The following is a 20978-nucleotide window of genomic DNA, read 5'->3' on the forward strand; positions in this document are numbered from 1 at the left end:
TACCTACGTTAAAATGTGTTCATGTGGCTAGACACAAGTCCTTTTATCTCTCTCTCTCTCTCTCTCTCTCTCTCTACACACACACACACACACACGCAATTCTTAGTTATGTTCCAAAATTGTGAATTGTTAAGATTAAATTAAAATGAGATACTATCATTTGGATATGCGTTGTGAGGTATCTAACATACATTCCCTACACATAATAGAACTTCCGAGTCCAAGGTATTTGATTCGAGACTTTATCCTACCTTATTAGTCTAGGAGCCCTAATTTAGTTAATTAGGTAATTAAAATGTATTAATCACAATCACATCTAGAAAATTCAATAGCTAGTGGCGACTCCTAAACATATCACCCTAGTGTCACTAATGCACACAAATCATCACACATTGCGAAGATGAAAACACTCCCTAAAAGGCACACTTTAAGGAGGCAAGTGGATCCACACTTTGATTATTCAAAATTCGGTGTCCACATGCATAATCAATTCATTTTAAAAATCTTTCTATGATTATAATCTATATATATAATAATAGGTAAAGTTCAGAGAAAATTCAATTAGATTTCAAATTGGGATTCAAATAGAGTCTAATTTTGTGCCACGTGTCTCATCTAATCTAAGTTTTTAAATTTTTATGCCAAGTAAGTTAATTCAATGTAAGAATTGGATTTCAATTATAGTTTAATTCTGCAACATATGTCCCATCTAATCTAAGTTTTTTTAATTTTTGTATCAAATGAATTAATTTAGTGTTAAAAACAAGGAGTCCAATATAAGTAAACCATAAAAAAACATAATTTTTGAATGATTTTATATTTATGAGCATTTTTTTTTTTTTTTGTAGAACTAAAAACAATTCAAGTTTATAAGTCATATATATAAATATATATATATATATATTTATATATATATATATATATATATATTAATAAGTAAAGCTGAGAGAAAATTCAATTAAAGTCTAATTTTGCGCCATGTGTCCCATCTAATCAAAAATTTTAAAATTTTGAACTAAGTTTAGTTAGTTCAGTGTAAAAATTAGATTTAAATTAGAGTTTAATTTTACGGCACGTATTCCATCTAACCGAAATTTTTTAATTTTTGTGCCAAATGAGTTAATTTAGAATAGAAAGCGAGGATTCCAATATAAATAAATCATAAAAAACATAATCATATATCTAACACTATATATAAAATTAGAGGAAGAGAGAGTTTGAATGATTTTATATTTATATGCTTTTTTTTATAACTAAAAACAATTCATTTGGCACAAAGATTACACACACACACACACACACACATATATATAAAAACTTAGAGAAAATCCAATTAGATTTTACAATTGAAGTCCAATTTTGCGTCATGTGTCTAAATTATTTATTTTTAGAGAAAGTTTTATTTCTTAATTTTGGAATCAAATGCATGACCATATCATAAATATCCATTCAAGTGAGTTATTGTGTAAAAAAACCAAAGAGTCTATAATTAATAAACATAAAAATATTTTAAAAATGGACAATTTGCATTTTCTACCTAATATAACATTCTTACAAGACTTTTTAAAGAGTTAAAAAAAAAAAAAAAAAAAAATGACTATCAATAATATTTAAATTATATATGTAAGATTATTATACTATGCATCTTAATGTGTATTTTTTAAGTATATTCATGCATATGCATGAGGTTACAAGCTAGTTAAATATAAATGGTTAAAACAAATTAAATAATTCTAGAAAAATTTCTCATAGGCCCATTAGATGGACCTCACTTGACCACAATCTAGTGATAATCAATGAAGGCCAGCTTCCGCTAGGTGGTCTAAGATGCCTAATCTCTTTTCGCAATTGTCCCTAACTTTGGACGTAGTCTAGTTGTGAAGACCTTGATCATGGAGTTAACAAATGACAATGACTTATAACCAAGTGACAACTCCTTCAGTCTCGTCTGTGAGCAAAGTTAAGGTAGCTTATATGTATTCGATTTGCTTCGGGTTCCCCTTGACAAAAGTTAAGGTAGCTTATATGTATTCGATTTGCTTCGGGTTCCCCTTGACAAAAGTTAAGGTAGCTTATATGTATTCGATTTGCTTCGGGTTCCCCTTGACCAATGTCAAGAGGAACCCAACGCTGATTGAATACGTCTCAGCTACCTCCACTCTACCTTTCCTCCTCATCATTTTCTTCTTCTTCGACTTCACCATTTTGTGTTATTTTAATGCTAAAAGATTTTTTTTTTTTAAATTACTTTATATTGTGATTATCCTTTTGCGTGTATATATGTATAGTCCTTTTATAGTTTTATTAGACACATGCACACTAGCTAATTAAGAATTTTAGAAGTTTCAAATTTAAGATCTTATTTGATCTTAGAAATCAGTAACCTTGCATGTGGAATTACATATAGACTTTTTTTTTTTTTTGGGAGAGAAAAAGATTTAAATTCTAAATATATATCTTTGTCCTTGAATTTTTTTTTTTTTTTTTTTTTAACCAATTGAGCATTAGCAAATACACTAACTATTGTTTTGCCTAGTTGAATGCTATTTTATCATGTTGACTCGTGACTCCCGACTATATAATAATAGTAAAATGTAACCTAAGGGAATCCTGACTAGGTTTTAAAAAAAAAAACAAATTTACCTCCTCCGTATGAACCCCCCTTAGTTCTTACATGAAAACAACATAAGTGGCGAGGAGTTCTCAAGAAGAAAAAAATGGAATATTCTTGATGAGTAAAATGAATATATTCACTCGTCTATTCAATAATGGAAAAATGGGATGTTGGTTTTTTTTATAAGAAGTGTTTATTATATGCAAATTATTTTAGATAGTTTACAACAATAATCATGACTTCAAATCACGATTTTAATTATTTTTGAAATATATGTAAAACTGTATAAAATAATTTGTGTGCAACAAACTTATTTTATTTATTTTTTAATACTTCATTACGTATGTTGGTCAACCACGCAGCCTATTCTATTCACTTCCTCCACATAGGACTTGACTTATGCAAACTATAGAATAAGAAGCTTCCTAACATGAAAACTACATAATTAGCCTTGGTTTTTTGAGAGATTTTGTTTTTTAATAGTTCAATAGTTATAATGAGAGAAGAGGGATTTGATCTTTAACATTTTTGTTAGAAACACCGAAATGTACCTATTGAGTTACAAGCTGATCTTATCCATTCCAATCAATTTTAAAATAGCAAAGTAACGCATAATATTAATAGATAAATTTTGAACATATATTATCTTTTGATTCATTATCAATGATTCAAAAAATAATAAAAATGTTCAAATCTTATCTAAAAGGTACTAATTGAAGTTTTGCCATATGACGCTCTATTTGACAATAAATTTTTTCATATAAATTCTTTACTCAAATGTCACATCAAAGGTATAGACTAATTAATGAAAGATAACGTCTGATAACTATACAATTCCAATCTCATATATATAGATTAATAAAGGAAACCCACTAATAGTCAGAAACTACTTTTAGAATAAAGAAAAAAAATAAAATATGAATTAAGAAGATTAAGCTTCAAATCATTCGACAATATTGTGGGGAAACATCATAAATGCTATATAACAAAATGGATATTATATATGAGTATAAATTATTTTCAAATGAAATTACCAAGCAAAATGGGTATTATATATGAGTCTTAAATAAATACAAATTATTTTCAAATAAAATTACCAAGTATCCATATATTGCATAGAACATAATCTATACTCAAAGCTCAACTGCCTAGGCCAAGTGTTTTTAAAGTGTTCTTTAGATTTGAGAGAAATGGCATTTACAATCCAAGGCCAAGGAGATCCTTGTTCAGTCCTGTCTGTAGGAAAGTTAAGGTAGCTGATACGTATCCGATTTGCTAACTTCCTTCTCTTCTTCAATTTCGCCATTCAACCTAAATACTCGCTAGAGGACATGGAATTGATAGCCTTTTTTCGTTCTCTTTTGTTTTATTCTATTCTATTTTATTTTTCTATGTATATTACGACAAAGGTTCTGGACTTTTGGTTTTGAATAATCAATGAGGTGAGTTTTAGTACTATTTTACTCGAAATGCTGTAAATTTTCTTGGTAGTGATTTTGAATTTTGAAGGTTTGTTTTGTTTTTCTGCGCGTGAATGGATTTATATACATATACGTGTAGTAGGGATATGGATTTCAAATAGACAATTACTAGAAGAACTTAATAGGGACACAAAACTTGACGTTAGAATGTTCTACCGTCACCATTGTGCATCATTAGCATGATGATCATTTTATAAATACAAGTTCTTGTACAAGAACATATGGGATGGGAGGCAAGGGTAAATATTCAAGTCTTCAAAAGTAAGTTTTACACACACATAATATATATAGATACACACTTAAATTAAGCAAAAATAGAATTTCTATTTCAAATCAGAAGAAAGTTCTATAATCAGATCACGATACCTGGCCTCTAAGCATAAATTGAAGTGCATGAATACAGCATGAGGCAAGACTCCACAAAGCATCCAATTAGAGCCCGACTGACAAACGTTGACATTTAGGTGCCCCCTACCCTCACGAAAAGTAGAACTCTTTTTTTAATTTTAACAACAAACATAAATAGAAAAGACATTGTAATAGGTTCTTTAACACATTTAAACCTTATTATATATGAAAACATAACTTGATGCTCTCTTAAATCCTAAAAATAATCGATGATTGATTTTGCATTGAATTTCATAGCAATTTCCTTATACTTCAAAGTTAGACATTTTGTGTTCTAATTTAACTTAATTAATAAAGTCTTTTATCCTCGAATAAAAAATTTATGACTTAAACCTTACCTACATGCATGATGGGCACGATAGATAGATCCTAATGGCTTGAAATCACGGAAATTAAAAATTAGAAAGAGGAAAAAAGAAGGACTAATAAGGACGCTACCCAATATAGCAAGAAAAGTGCCAAAATTGATGAAAATGGTACCTAATTTGATTGGGACGACGATGAATCTAGATTGTGACTGAAATCTAACTCAATTAATTGCATACATGACATTTTACTATTTAGTGAAAGAATCACCACACATTAATGACATGGTCCTCAAATGCACTAAAATAATTTCATGCATGATGCAAGATACATTTTGATATTTAGAACTTTTATATATATTAACAAAATATAATCAAATTCAACCCCAAAATAAAAGAGGCCTTCCTATCAAAATAAAAATAATAATAAAAATAATAATAAATAAAAGAGGCCTACACAAAATACTAATGGGAAAAACAACTTTTCTATGTAATAGTATGACTTTTAAAAAAACATTTTTACTTATAATATTCACAAATTATAATTAAAGAACCAATACACGGGTTGATAACTAGTTACTAAAAGAATTTAATACTTAGAAATTAATACATAATAGGGATGCATGCTTAGCATTAAAACATCCCACCATCTTAGAGTAATGCTACAAACAAAAACTATTTTACAACATTTTTACAAACAATTGATGTGACCAACTTTTTACTAGCTTTCATTTAGGTTTACCACTAACATTACTTTTTCATTTACTAATAACCACTCATCATATCAGTAATTTGTAAATTTTTTTTTTGTAAAATAGTTTATATCTCTAGCTTTATTCTACCATCTTATTGTAATTGGTTCTTTAACTCATTTAAATCTTATTATATATTAAAACTTAACCAGATGCTCTCTTAAATCCTAAATATTTTAATATCAATTGTTTATATACAAAGCCTGTTTGATAGTTATTATAAATATGTTATATTATAGAAAAATAAAATAAAAATTCATGGGCGAGGCAACACAGCCATGTAACTCCATATCTGCCAAAATTGGAAATTTTGTGAGTAATTCTTGTACCCATAAAAAGTTATAGTTTTTGCTATAATTATTCTATGTGGAAGAGTACAATTAATTGTCTGTCATTTTTAAATGAACCAACCACTTTGTCTTTGCAACTCATAGTATTAGTATGCTACGTGGACAGTTGTGGCAAAAAATTGTGATTTTTTATGTGGTTCTAAGATTTTTGAAATTATATATATATTGGTAGAATTTTTTTTATTTTCTTTAAAAAAGTGTATAGATGCTGGATGCATACTCGTATACTTCAAGTGTAATGCTCCGTTTGTTTCGATAAAAAAACTTTGTGTAAAGATTCATTTCCATGTTTTTCAATGTTTGGTAGCATAAAAAAGATGAGTCAAAGGAAAACTATCTTTGGTCAGTATAAAAAGTATGACTTATTTTTAGAGATTATTTTCCATTAAATTTTTTGAAAAATAATTGTGGGGCCAGAAAATTCAGGGCCCAAACCCACTCTACATCAGGGCCCAAGGCCTAAGCCGAGGAGACCTGTTGCCGAGAACGCATAGTGAAAGCCCCAAAAAAGGCCCAAGGGCCCAGCCCAAGGAAGAACTCCTCCTCGGACAGGCCAGGCCGAGGAGAAAGGGGACGGTCAGCCATTAGAAAGTGACGCATCAGACCACTCCACGAAAGAGGATAAGTATTAAGAAAGAAAATGACAAAAAGAAGCATGAAAATATCTAAGAAAAAGCTGCTGCCAATACATTAAGTGTTCTGCAACTAACTAAACCCTGCTTTCCAGCCTTTACAACCACTCCCAACGACTTTAGGGAGGGGCTGATGGGACAAGTATCAGCACCATAAATCTAAATCTACACGTGGACCCTAAAGAGGGGGAGGAATACGAGTATAAAAGGAAACTAAAGCCAGAGAAAAGGGAGGAGGCGAAGAAAGAGGGGGAGAAGGGGAAGAACTTGATGCTCCTCGGACTAAGTCCGAGGAGTCAAACCCTTCAGGCTACATCGTTGTAGGGCTTGGATGTTCAGGCCAAACCCACTTCTGCATGAGCCCCCCTAAAATCAAGACCAGACCGTTGCCCAGCGATCAAACTGAAACCTTTTAAGCCCACTCTCTACAAATCATATTGTGAGGGATCTTTTATGTACGAGCCCAACGTCATTCTTGGACCGTTAAATAATCATGTCCTTACAATAATTATATCTCACAGCAAGCTAAATAAGGAAAGTTAGGAAGTTGTTTTTCAACTTATTTAAAGTTGTTACCAAATATTGGAAAATGAGATAGTTTTATAAAAATACTTCTTGGAAAATGACTCATTTTCTAGAAAACATCATTGCTGAAACAAACAAAGCGTAAAAAACAATTAAAAAGACTCATTTGAGGTTTTTTTTAAAAGTTTTTTATTCCAATGGTATGAAAAGAAATATTTTTAATTTGAAAGTTAAATTCCCAAAATGATAGCCCTTCAAACGCGGATAAACAATATCAAAAAAAAAAAAAAATCTAAAAGTCAACTATTAACTACTAATCCATTTGCCGTCTAGCTAGCAAGCCGATCTAAAGTCTAACACTATGAACATGAATCATGGGTTGAAGTCTACGTGAGGGGAGTCCCAACCCAACTCCTAATGGCACCAACCAAAAACATCATAAAATGGTTCTCATTTCACGTTGGAATTTGGACATATCACACATATCTGGCTTATGAAAAAAAAAAAAAAATAAGTTTTTTTTAATACTTTTTAATATTCCTCGTGAAAATAGTATTAAAGACTATTTCTTATTCTATTCACGCCATTTAATATCGATTCCATTTGACATCACACTTGCATGAGTCGTGATGCTCCAAACTTAGATGTGCAAACCGTGTTATCTCTCTCCCTCTCTCTCTCTCTCTATATATATATATAATTATATACATACATGAAGGTTGAAGCTTTATTAACTAACGCTCGCTTTACTCAAGAGACTTCCGTAAGAGTTTTTCATTTTTTTTTTTTTTTGTCTTTCTTGTTTTCGAGGTTTGAGAGATATGGCATTGCCGAAGGCCAAAGAGATCATCGTCTCTGGTGGTAAGGTCAAGGCATGTAGTCCAGACTTATTCAATTGCTTCGGCTTTCCTTCAACCACTATGCTTGCCATGCGCGATGGCCTATGGGAAGATGCCGATCGAATACGTCTCGACTACCTTCCTTGTTCTTCACCGCTCAACCTCATGCCCATCCTTTAACCAGTCACAGTTCAGAGAAATCCACTCGCATTGGCGCCACTTACTTGAGATTTGAGATACATATGATACTATAATATGAAAGTATTACTTTTTTTTAATCACTCTATTGTATTTATCTGTTTGTATGTTTTCACATGAATAAGTTATTATGTAGTATTTCAATATAGAATAATTATATATAGTATATGATTCTGCTTAACTGCCTCAAGGCCAAATATTTTTAGTTTTAATCTTAATTAATCCATTGGTAAACATCATAAAGGTTGGTTGCAGGTTAATCATATCCGCATTCAGAACATAGCAGAGCCCAAATCCTTCTTGCGTAGCTTCACTAAAAATAGCCAAGAAGAGTCACGATGTAATCTGCTAACTCAGATATATATATTTCTCATATTGTATTTATCTATTAAGTTTTTATTTTTATTTTCCCATGAATTATCCATTTTATGATTTTTGTTAGTTCAACAATTCCTTTCCTCACTTAATCATTGGTATCCCTTGGTCACCAGTATTGTCTTGACATCGAATGAGGCCTATAGTATTACTTGATCATAGGCTTCACTTACCTTCGAGACTGGAAAAAATTTAATATACTTGACAGAATCCTTACCATACAGTTCAGAATTCATTTTCACCTCCCCTGTAGTTTGTTTAACTTATTAGTAGGATCGTTACAAAGTAGTGATAGGAAATCAGTTTGGGTGATTTTTATTCCCCATTTCCAACCCTTCATGTGGCTTGACAAACTAGCTAGCAAATCTCTCTCTGCAATAATTTTACTCCAAACCTAAGAATTAGTACTCTTGGATTGGCCGGAAACGATATATGTTTTGTGGAAACTATTTTGCTTTAACGAGTCAAAAATCAAAAGGTTTGGATTTTAGCATTGTGACAAAACCATTTGGGAAACAAAGTTTGGTTAATTAATTTAAACTTCCTCAACCCTAGACCCCTTTCAATTTTTCTTGCTTACAACAATAGAGAGGGGAATTGAATTGAGGTTTTTTCCATTTATAGAGATACTAGGTAATGTTATTCATGAGCAAACAAAACTCTTGATAGCTCATTCATTTTTAGAAGTCATAAGGTTTCCACTAGTTACATATTCGATTAAACAATGAATGAATGCACAAACATACTTTTCATGCTCTTGAGTATTAGCAATGAGATTCTCCAATATCATGCTAAGAATAGTTAGGATTTTTAATAATATACCATTTGTTTGTTGAAAAATATAAAATTCAAGTTATTGATTTGAAGTTGATGCTTTATTTGAAGTTGAGCTACCTCACGAATAACTCTGCTCCAAATGATAGTTTGGAACCTTTACTTTCTAATTGTAGGAGCCTATTGAATAAATTTCTCGACATGAAGATTAAGCATATCTTTTGAGAAGCTAGCTAATATATGTAAGGATGCCCTTACCATTCATGGAACTTCTCTCCCATGCACTTTTGTTAATTTTGTTAACTCACCACTTCTAGAGGAGAATCTAGCCTTTATAACCTTAATTGATCCAATGGTCCTCATTCTCATTTCTCAACCATCATCATTTATGGCCATGAGAAACCCTAGCTGGCTGTCTTCAAGCATGAAGCGATTCAATGGAGGAGTTCTCTGTGGAGGGAAGAAGATCTCTTTCTCTTCCGCAACTCGCTTCACTGCGGTGCTATGCTTCTTCAAACCCATCTTCTTGGGTCATCGAGCTTCAATGACGGATTTGACGGTGGCAGCCAATTTTAAATGGGCAAGACAATAGGTTTTTTTTTTTTTTTGACTATTTTGTTTTGAAAATATGAGTTAATAGGGTTGTGAGTGTATTGCTATCTATTCTTATATTTGTACAAATTTGAGGTGTCATTCATTTATTGGAGGATGTAAACAAGGGTGTTTACAGCACATACGGTTTGAATTTATTCTCCAGCAATGTTAAGTTATACTTATTGTTATTGACAATATTATGGGGGTGTCTAATTAAATAGAATCGACCTTCCTATTAAGGATTATATTGATTTATCTGGTTACTTCTCCATCAGCTTCAAATAAACTGAACTCCTGTTAATTAGATAAGACCGTGTTTCATATATAGCATCCTTTTCAAAGGAATAAGAATTCATAAGGAGGAGGCTGATAAGTTATAATTGCCTTCCTCAAGCTTCCTTCACTACCACAGGCAATTTTGATAGAGCAGAACCAAGCAATATTAGCACCTGACTAGGAAGAAAAATTCAATTATATATATTGAACAAAGAGACTTGGCAATATATCTTGGAAAATGATCAGTACGTTGTTCACAAACCAAGAACAATCAATCTCATTAATTCCATCCATGAAAACTAATTAATACATAGGTTCCAATATATCCTTTATTTTCGTGTTCAAAAGGGACTGACTGAAAAGGACCATACACCAAATCGCATTACAAAGAAACAGAACTTATAAAACAAACTGACGGCCAGAGCACATGGGTTGCGGAAGAGTTGCCGGAAAGGAATCATTTGGTGTTGAGGGAGAAATGACAAGACGAATTCAGGTGCTAAGACTACGAGCCCCCTTGAAATAGATAGACGATGAAATGATGATCACGATCAGAACGGTCGTAATAATTTGTTCCTAATGTGGGTCAGGGGAATTATGAAAATATGGTGGATAATCCCAAACACGAGTACGGGGAAAGCCCAGCCATACAGTGCACTGATATTAGAAAGAGCATAGAGAATTGATTTTTCATCCAAGACTGCTGTTACGCCAAACGAAAAGGCGAAGATCATTAATGAAAGGGAGATCATACTGAGAAACACTGCTACTTGCTGTACTCTTTTCAGAACGAAGGTCATTCTCTGAATTAAAGGCATGGCAAAGTAAATAAGCAACGAGAAAGCTGAGGAACCAAATGAAAAAGTATCAAATATAATAAAATTTCTGAAGTCTCTGCTTTTTTGTAAATTTGCCTTCCCATTGCCATCGTATCCACCAGGCACTTGGAAGGCTGCTGCGAAGGTGACAGTTGTAATGAGTGTCATTACCAATACATTGTATTTTTTCAATTCCTCAAAATCTACAATATTATTGGCTGCACCCGTTCCTCCCTGGACCTTTGCAGCAGCTTCTATCCTCTGTGACTCTTTAAATTGTTCATGTCCTTCATTCTCAGCAATCTGCTCTTCCGTTGTCTGTCTCTCAACCTCTTTCTCCAAACTCAGTAAAGCCTTGCTTCGATCCGGCAGCTTTGACATGAGTACCATTTGCAAGTGATTAGAGGGAAATATAACTGACAGATACCTAAAGTTGTAAATTAATTTCTTTCTTTTTTTTTTCTTTTTCTTTTTTTGAGAATGCAATTAATTTCTATCTTGGAAGTTGGAACATGCATGGGTCCCTACGCGGTCACGCCTATCTTATTAGCTTCATATATTTATTTGCTAGATTTAATTTCTAACATTTTAATCCATATCTAAAAGAAGCTTCTCCCTCTAACTATTTAGTATGACGAGTTCATTTGACAAATCAATGCACATGGAGATGCTATATTATAAATTTCAATTAAAATTATTACACATTTTATTTAATTGAAATTATGAGTTCAATAAATATACGAATAACAGGGGGAGTGTGACAAACACAACCCTACAACCTGAACATTTCCAACCGTTGTGCTATACATGAATCACTAAAATAAATTATCCAATTTTCAAATCACTTTTTTATTGCCATATTAAATTGTAAATTTTATGCGGTAAAATTTTTAATATTCTAGCATCTTTGTTCAACAAAATATCATATCCTCTTCCTTTTACTTTGTTCTAAATCTAGAACCTAATAATTTTGGTCATTATTTAAGAATAGTATTTTATTATGATTGAATTTGTCTACAAGACTAAGCTTCAAATATACGTGATAATGGCCTCTCTTTAGTATATCAGGGTATGTATATATATACACACACTGATATATATTGCATTTACTCTACATGCTATCAATACAAACTAATATGTTATATATTCAACAATATAAATTAATTAAATTGCCTTCTTTTTAAATAGATCCATGGGTAAATGGTTAAATTTTTATTTCCATCTTGTAAATATTAAAAAGACACTAAGCACTCATTTGAGATGCACTTATAATTCAACATATTGCTTATTTTTCCTACTAGTTGTAGGTTAGTCTGTATTAATTTTATTTAACTTTTGCTTATTTTTCATATTATTTGTGGGTTCTACGTGATTCACATACTTATTTTATTTAACTTTGATCTTTTATCAGTATTTTCAGCAAAAAATTAGATAAATTGTTTCCAACTGGATAAGTTTGTAAGCTAGATTATTGTTTTTTAACTTTTATGTATAGCTTTTTAAAAATCAATTCTTCTTATTTTTTTTAAGTACAAGTATGCTAATCACATCAAATGTAAGTAATAGAATTATTTTTTAATTTAAAAGGGATCGTATTCACGTCAATTTTAAAATATGAATATCTCCCCCCTCTATAATATTTTCAAAGGAATTCAAAAGAGTGACATTTTCCCAAAAGGGTTTGGCGGCCCGTTTAGTTTTGTTGTTTAAACAACACAATATGTATTTCAACAACACTTTTTCACTCAAACATATTTTCGCAATACTTAAACAACATTACTAAAATAACATTATCAAACGAGCCCATCATGTAATTATTACTTATTGTGAAATATAAAAATTATAATTATAAAAAAATAATTAAAAAGAAGTAAAAAGGATTTTTTTTTTTTTTTCTAAAAATTAAGAAGGTAAGAGGTTAAAAAATAATTTAACATCTTAACTTTTACATACAGGGAGTGGCAATTGCACTCATTCAAATCTTTCTAAAATAGTTTCATTCATAGTAATCATACATATAGTTTTTTTGAACTTAGAAGTATGTGACTAAAAAATTAAATTTATCATTTCTCAATAATTTAAACTTTTAAAAGAATTGATAACTTAAAAATATATAATTAAATAATAAATTTATAATTACTTAATAATTTAAACTTTTACGAAAATTAAATCGATAATTTATCATAGTTTTAGGAGGCTTACCATTATTTCAATCCACCCAAGCAGCTTATCTAATTGAAGAATGTCAGCTACGGTCTTCCCTTCCTTGTTCGTAGCCCTTTTTTCAACTTTCCTATCACGTGCAAGCAATATCAATACTTTGTATCTCCTTTTGATGGCAGCAAGATGCATAGCCGTGTTTCCTTCGTCGTTTTCCTGCTCATTTATGAGATCCTGAAAAGCTATAGATGAGAGCAATATTTTCACAGCTTTTGTCCTTCCACTCTCCGCCGCAAGATGAAGAGCTGTCCTACCTCTGTTATCTAACAATTCACAAGTATATGGAAATTTTTCAATGATTGCGCTCATCACATCACAATGTCCTTCCATGGCTGAAATGTGAAGAGCAGACATGCCCTGAATGTCCCGCTCGTAAGCAAGGGAAATATTATTATTTTCCAAAAAGAGTCTGACAACTTCGAAATTGCCAAAATATGCAGCATAATGCAGAGGAGTCCAGCCAAAGTCATCAGCTTTCATAATTGCGTTCGGAAATTTGTCCAACATCTTGCGCACAAAATCTACAAAGGACAGAGAATCATGTTGTTAAGTATTAGCTATATACCTATACCCATCCCAAAGCCTAGGCTCATAGACAATACCTTGTTTTTAAAGGATGAGAACCTCGAGGTACTCAAATATAATTTTCATTCATTTCCGTGGTTCCCCATCCATTCCTTTTAGGAACTAGTGGGTTCCTAACTCAAAGATAAGGTAAAGATCATAAGAATAGCAACTCGTTTTAATTTAATTAGTTTCTAGCCCAAATCCGATCTAGTTCGAAATCCTATTAGATCAAATCTAAATCCAATTGAACTGACCAGTTTGTCAGGACTCAAGTCTGTCTACATTATAACAGAAACATAGAAAAACCTTGTAACAGTATGATAGAACAAAAAGAGAGAGCGAGTATGTATCCCTAAGGGAGATGGATTACCTGCTCCGGTAATGTCGAGTTTGCGTGTTTGCAGTTGTGGGGATCCAAAAATGTTGAAGCAGGTTTGTATATTCTGCCACCAATCTTTGCGAATGGTTTTAAACCGACTTTCTGTATGAAATAGCCAAGAATAGCTAATGTTAACCAGTGTTAGTTACTCCTATATACGTATGTAGGAGAGGAAAGTATTGAAAGTTTTCTCATACCATCGTAAAATATCGATTTTCGCCCTCAAAAAAAAAAAAAAAATCATAAAATATCAATTTTGTTAATGACAGATTTGGCTTCCTATTTTCATAATTTGGTGTGCGCCAGTGGTTTTTCTTTTTTTTTTTTTTTTTTTAATATGGTGTATGAGGGTAATTAGTAATTACAATAGAATAGACAAATTTCTATTAATTTTTTTTAGTCAATGAAAAATAAGAGAAATTGCACTTTATCTCTTAAATTATACACATTTTACACTTACAAAACTATGAGAATGCATACTTATCCTCCTAAATTATATCATTTTTACACATACTTCCCCTAACTACAGAATGCATACTTTACCCCCTTGAACTATACCCATTTTACATTTATCTCATGAATTATAAAAATGTATACTTACTTCTCTAAACTATTTTATACAGGATGAGGTGTAAAATGTTATATGAGTAATAGTTTACGGGGTAAATGTATATTCTTATAGTTTAGGGGGCAAATGTTATGTAGGTAATAGTTTAGAAAAGCAAAGTGTAATTTCCCTCGAAAAATAACACATAAAAGGACATTTTTGGTTGTAAGGCATACGTTATGTCCAAAACTAGGAAGTTGAATATAACTCCAAGACATAAGTTAGAAGTATTCACATCAATGCTTATTAAAAAAAAAAAAAGTACCAAATATTAGCCAACAAAATCCAAATTTCACTCACATCAGTTCATACAAAGTTATGTAAAAATATATGATTGTTATAGTAACTATGTAAATTTACATTGGCAATATTCATTTTGCATTTAGTTCTTTTTCTTTTTTCTTTTTTACATATCTCAATGATGAAAGAAGAGAGTGAATGTTGGTTGTTTTGCAAGTAAAAAAAAATAAAAATAAAAATCAAGAAAATTGATATTTTAATGAAATGTGTTGTAAAATAAATAATTTGACGTGGGCGTTTTGAAAAATGAGTATGTAAAATAGAAAAAGTAACTAAGTTCTTATGTTAAAATATATAAAAATTTTGCATGAACTGATGTGAATGCTCAACACATTGTAGAGTATTCGCATTAACTTGTACAAAAATTCTTATCTATTTTAATATAAGAATTTACTTTTTCTATTTTATATAATCAATTTTCAAAAACACTTACATCAAATTAATTATCTATTTTACACTACACTTTATTAAATTTTTTTTTTTCAATTTTTAGTTACATTTTCAACAGATCTCAATATAAGTAAAGATTTGCATATGAATAGTATTTGTGTATGTTTATAAGGCTATTGTAGCTCATGACATCTTATTTTACAAAAGTTTACATGGACTTATATGACTTGTGAGTGATTTTTGAGGTTGCAAGTCCAAAATTTATCACTTATGGTATTATATATGGAATCACGTGCATACACAAAAGAACATAAATTAAATTTCGGCAAAAAAAAAAGTATATATCATCCAATATATATATATATATATATATATATAGCAAAAGAAAACGTCTAGGAGACATAGTTGAAGATATATACTCACTAATTTCTACGCGAATGACTGCAGCATGCAAGACATTCATTTTGTTCCTTCCCACGTCGGAGCATTCTGAAATTTCTAGGATACGAAGGGCAATTTCAAAAAATCCTCGATCCACTGCCTGGAAGAGTGGGGATTCGCCAGCTTTATTTGTAATTGAAGTCAACCCTGGCTCTTTCCTAATTAGCAAATCCACAATGTCATCATGACCATGTTTTACAGCAAGATGCAGTGCAGTGTTCAACTCCTCATTTTGCGCTTTTAGTAGCAACTGTTTCACTTCAGCTTCTTGGTCTGTTGCACGAGTTATTAGAAGCTCTGAGATACCAAGATGCCCTAAGCTTGCTGCAATATGTAGTGCTGTGTTGCCTTTGCAATTTGTCGCATACAAAGGTGAATGTGGATAAAGCGAATCGAGGACCCTTTCCATAATCTGAGCCTGTCCAGATTTTGCTGCCACGTGAAGAATACAATTGCGACTCGGTGTCTTGTGCTCAAGACTTATTAAAACCCCATCCCTAATTTCTCTATTGAGACTTTCAATATTCCCAGAAATTGCAACATCGAGCAGTCTAGCAGTATTCATTGCTAGTTTCTTTGAATCTAACCAGTGGCTTTGTTTCACAAAGATAGCTATAAACTGTAGTCTGTATCAATGGCGGAGTCAAGAATTTGGGTCTGGAGGCAAGATTAAAACACAAAATTGAAAGTAAAAAATTAATCTAAAAAATATTAATCAATATTAATAACAAAGTAAATTAGCAACTATATGCTAGTGTAATTCTCATACACAATCTAACATAAAATGTAAACTTTAATTTATTTTTTCACATCTAGTTTAATTTACTCAACTGCCCTCGACAATTTTTCATACTTTGAAAATTGCATGATTTCTTCACACTCAATAATCTTGAATATATCTTTATCAATGTATTTGAATAAACAATCATTTATCCATTAATCTCCCATTCGATTGTGTAATCAATTATTAATTATGTTCATGGCTGAAAAAATTCTTTCTACAGTAACTGTTGCAACTGGTAAGATTAATGCCAGGGTCACTAACAAGTAAAACAATGGATATAAAACATCATTTTTCATCTCTATCATTATTTTAATATAAGAGTTGGAGTGTAAGTCTATTTATGTGTAAGAGAAGTTGCCATGGGAATTGAAAAAAAAAAAAAAGAGAAAAGTTATTTGTCCTTTCATGTAGGGGGGCAAATAAGACATTTTTGTACAATACAGTAGTATTATTAAAGAAAATTTTGAAAGTTCAAATAAGCACTTGCCCGGTTCTCCCCCCTCTCTTTCTAGGCTGTATATGTGGCAATTGGCAAATCAATATATATTACAAATAATAATATGTTATATGGATTTACATCTTGGTCAAATCATCTAACTTGTATAAGGAGATTTAACGTGACATGTTCACACTTAAATATGGGCCATGATTTTGATATCCGGATCGGACTGTACTGTCCAACCCAGTTAACTGAGAACCATTCATCAAAATGATTCTTTTAGAATCCAAAACCAACCTATGCAAATAAGTTAGTGAGCCGCATGAACCAAGGTCAAATCGTTGAGATTGAAAATCATAAACAGTTATCACGGATGTAATTTACAACACCTTATTATCGCCATTGTTAAGAAAACCCCAAATGAAGAATCACTTGATACAAAGAACCAAAAAGAAATTGCGGTATAAGAATAACTTATCTCTAATAATCTTTCTAAAAAAAAAAAAATCCTTTTACAAGATGCCTCCAAATAGAAAAGGAAAAAAATCATAAATTTTCTCTTACACAACCGTAGTATCCACACTGTAATTAATAACTTAAAAGTTTGCCTCCACAAGTCGTCAGATGCCAGTCACAGTCCTTGTCATCTTCTGTAGCCTCCAGTCGACAACCGGTGATCGAATTTCTCCAAAAACCAGTGGGCAGTGGCGTTGGAATCTCTCTTTCTCTCACTGTTTTGGTTTTTTGGTTGAGATCTCTCACTTGTTAAAGTCTATCTATCCATTTGGTGAAGTAGTATCTACTTTCTAGTTTAGTAAATGATGCCCACCCCTTTGTGTACCACACTACCCACATACTACAGAAATCTGATTTTTATTGATATTTGTTATATTTAATTTTTAGTAAATTTTGAGACCCTTTGGGGGTTTATCAATCACCACCTAATAGAAGAATTCACTAAGATAAAATGACTATTTAGAATTCCAGAATATCAACCATCCTTTTATTGCTACCTACGTTAGAACGTATTCATTTGGCTAGACACAAGTCCTTCTCTCTCTCTCTCTATATATATATACACACACACACACATTGTTTGAAAAAAAAAAAAATATATATATATATATATATATATATAAACAAGTCTTAGTTATTTTCCAAAACTGTGAATTGTTAAGATCAAATTAAAATGACATACTATCATTTGGATATGCGTTGTGAGGTATCTAACATACATTCCCTACACATAATAAAATTTCTGAGTCCAAGGTATTTGATTTGAGACTTTATCCTACCTTATTAGTCTAGGAGCCCTAATTTAGTTAATTAGGTAATTAAAATGTATTAGACACAATCACATCTAGAAAATCCAATAGCTAGTGGTGACTCCTAAATATATCACCCTAGTGTCACTAATGCACACAAATCATCACACATTGCGAAAATGAAAACACTCCCTAAAAGACACTTTAGGGAGGCAAGTGGATCCACACTTTGACTATTCAAAATTCGGTGTCCACATGCATAATCAATTCATTTTAAAAATCTTTCTATGATTATAATCAAACATAAATGGTTAAAACAAATTATGGTTAAAACAAATTAAATCATTCTAAAAAAAATTCTCATAGGCCTATTAGATGGACCTCACTTGACCACAATCTAGTGATAATTAATGAAGGCCAGCTTCGACTAGTTGGTCTAGGATGCCTAATCTCTTTCCGCAATTGTCCCTAACTTTGGACTTAGTCTAGTTGTGAAGACCTTGATCATGGAGTTAACAAATGGCAAAGACTTATAACCAAGTGACAACTCCTTTATAGCCTCTATTTTAAAGGCACCAGCGTGCTTCTAAGCTTGATGCTAATGAATGAGTCCAAATCACACCAAGGGAGATCAAGTACTGTGTATCCTATCGTGTAACAAAGGGAGCCAAGGGCATTGAAAAGGGCGTACGACCCACAACGCTCACAATGGCTATTCTCACATTCCCACATATGACACCAACTAATGATGTACAAAAAAATCAATAAGCCAAATGTTCAAATGAAAGCACCTAAAGACTTGCAAGAATAAAACACATTATCAAAGAACTTCGATGTGATATCAACTTAAACTTCTTTGATACTTAAAGTAAAGATCTCAAAGAAACCTAGGAAAATTGAAAACGCTCAAATTTTAGGGTTTCTCACTCATCCCAAGACTGGAGGAGACCTGAGGTTTATATTGAAATTTAGTCTTATCATTTTTCCGTGATTTTCTCTTCTTTCCTTAGTGGGTGAGTGATAGACGAATTGGTGTTAATGGTGGCAAGATCTTTGGGGGTTTGCCTATAGGTGGAGAACATGGGTTGGTGGGCAAATATCTCACACTTAAAGTTAAGGGTTTCCATGAGTGGCACCTCTGTCACTGTTTTGTTGTCCAACCGGTTAGGCAGATCAAGCTGGACGTGCAAGAGGCTTCTTAGAGCACTAGTATTCAGGGATGCAAAAAAATAAAATAAATAAATAAAAAATACTTTGCATCATTAAACACTATTTTATCTATTTTACCAGCCTATTTTATAACTCACCCTACGTACATTTCATATTTTACTTTTACATATAATCCAATAAAATAATATAAACTACATAATAAAATAATAAAAAGTACTATTCTCTCTCTTTTTCCTCTCACTCTCTTTTTCTCTTCACACACAACCACAAGATTAAAACATTTTTTTTTTCTTTACAGCCTATGAATAGTAAGGTTGCATATATGCAACTTTACTATTCATATGTTGCAAATTTTTTTAAGTTTACAAACCTGGATGGAGTGGGGTTTGGGTGTTTTAGGTTGTAAAATAGCAATCGGGGAGTGCTTACTCCCCTAATGCTAGTGCTCTTTTTAATTATTTGCATGGATCTATCTTTCTGAATGAAAGTTGGATGAGTGAAGTTGGATGGAATGGATGGGAGGTTACATGGGAGTTGGACGGGTCCGATGAGGAGGTTGGATGAATCTCTTTATTCAGATAGAAGGCTCATTCCCATCCTAACCACTAAGAGAGCAAAATATAGAAAGCCACACACATAGACAAAGGCGCCAATACTTGAGAGTTGAATCACAAGATTCACAAATATGATAATAATAAAAATAAAAATAATATTTTTTTAGGTACATAGCTTTGATGTTTTTTTTAATAAAAAATATTTTAATGCTGTGTTTATCTTTTTATTTTTTTACCCATGAATTATCTCCATATTAATATATCTATTTTCAGCATATATATATATATATATGTGTGTGTGTGTGTCCATTTGGAAACAACTTATCTAACTTTTTCCTAAAAGTATGTTAAAGTATATTTGTATTTTGAAAAAATTTGAAAAAAATGAGAAAAAATGGAAAAAATAAAATTTTAAAAAACTGGACATAAAATGACACAATGAGAAACATCATAAAATGGTTCTTCAATCTCAAATTGTATTCTTCGTATATTCTTATTCTATTCACTCAGTTTCATTTTGAGTCATTTGACAGCTAGCACGTACGTGTGCGCTTATGATGACGCTTCAAACTAAGATGAGCAGCCCGTGTTATATCTCTCTTGGAGCATCCACATTGGTGAAGCCATAAATTTAGCAATATGACTCCACAAAAAGTTATTTTATCTATTTTATCTTTTCACTTTATAAAACACTCAACATCAGTAATTTTATTTTAACTTTCAACATAATAAAATAATATATCTACTATAATAAAATAATATATCCACTACAATAAACAATAACCACTACAATAAATAATCTGATCTACGAGTTTGAACAAGTGAATAAAAGTAGCTGGCAATGTGAACAAGTGAACATAAAAAGAGAACACGTGAATATAATATATATATATATATATATATATATATATATATATCACT

The 20978-nt window shown here is 31.5% G+C and overlaps 2 protein-coding genes across 11 annotated transcripts in view; one reads left to right on the top strand and one right to left on the bottom strand.

Moving 5' to 3' along the window:
- LOC126714833 (uncharacterized) overlaps positions 1-16451 on the bottom strand; it is a 123636-nt gene extending 107185 nt beyond the window's left edge. Inside the window, exons 1-4 of one of the 3 annotated variants that reach the window (XM_050415216.1) lie at positions 15828-16451; positions 14099-14209; positions 13144-13682; positions 10264-11313 (exon numbers count right to left, since the gene is read on the bottom strand). In XM_050415216.1, coding sequence (XP_050271173.1) covers positions 10675-11313; positions 13144-13682; positions 14099-14209; positions 15828-16410 — 1872 coding nt within the window. In that variant the 5' untranslated portion in view covers positions 16411-16451 and the 3' untranslated portion in view covers positions 10264-10674. Of the gene's footprint in view, positions 1-10263; positions 11314-13143; positions 13683-14098; positions 14210-15827 lie in introns of those variants that run through there. The other 2 variants (XM_050415215.1, XM_050415214.1) reach the window with 2 other exon arrangements.
- Positions 1-20978, top strand: part of LOC126714834 (isocitrate dehydrogenase [NADP], chloroplastic/mitochondrial) — a 148229-nt gene that overhangs the window by 111083 nt on the left and 16168 nt on the right. The gene's annotated exons all lie outside the window — the stretch shown is intronic.

The sequence above is a fragment of the Quercus robur genome, chromosome 2 (genome assembly GCF_932294415.1).
Source record: "Quercus robur chromosome 2, dhQueRobu3.1, whole genome shotgun sequence".
NCBI lineage: Eukaryota > Viridiplantae > Streptophyta > Magnoliopsida > Fagales > Fagaceae > Quercus > Quercus robur.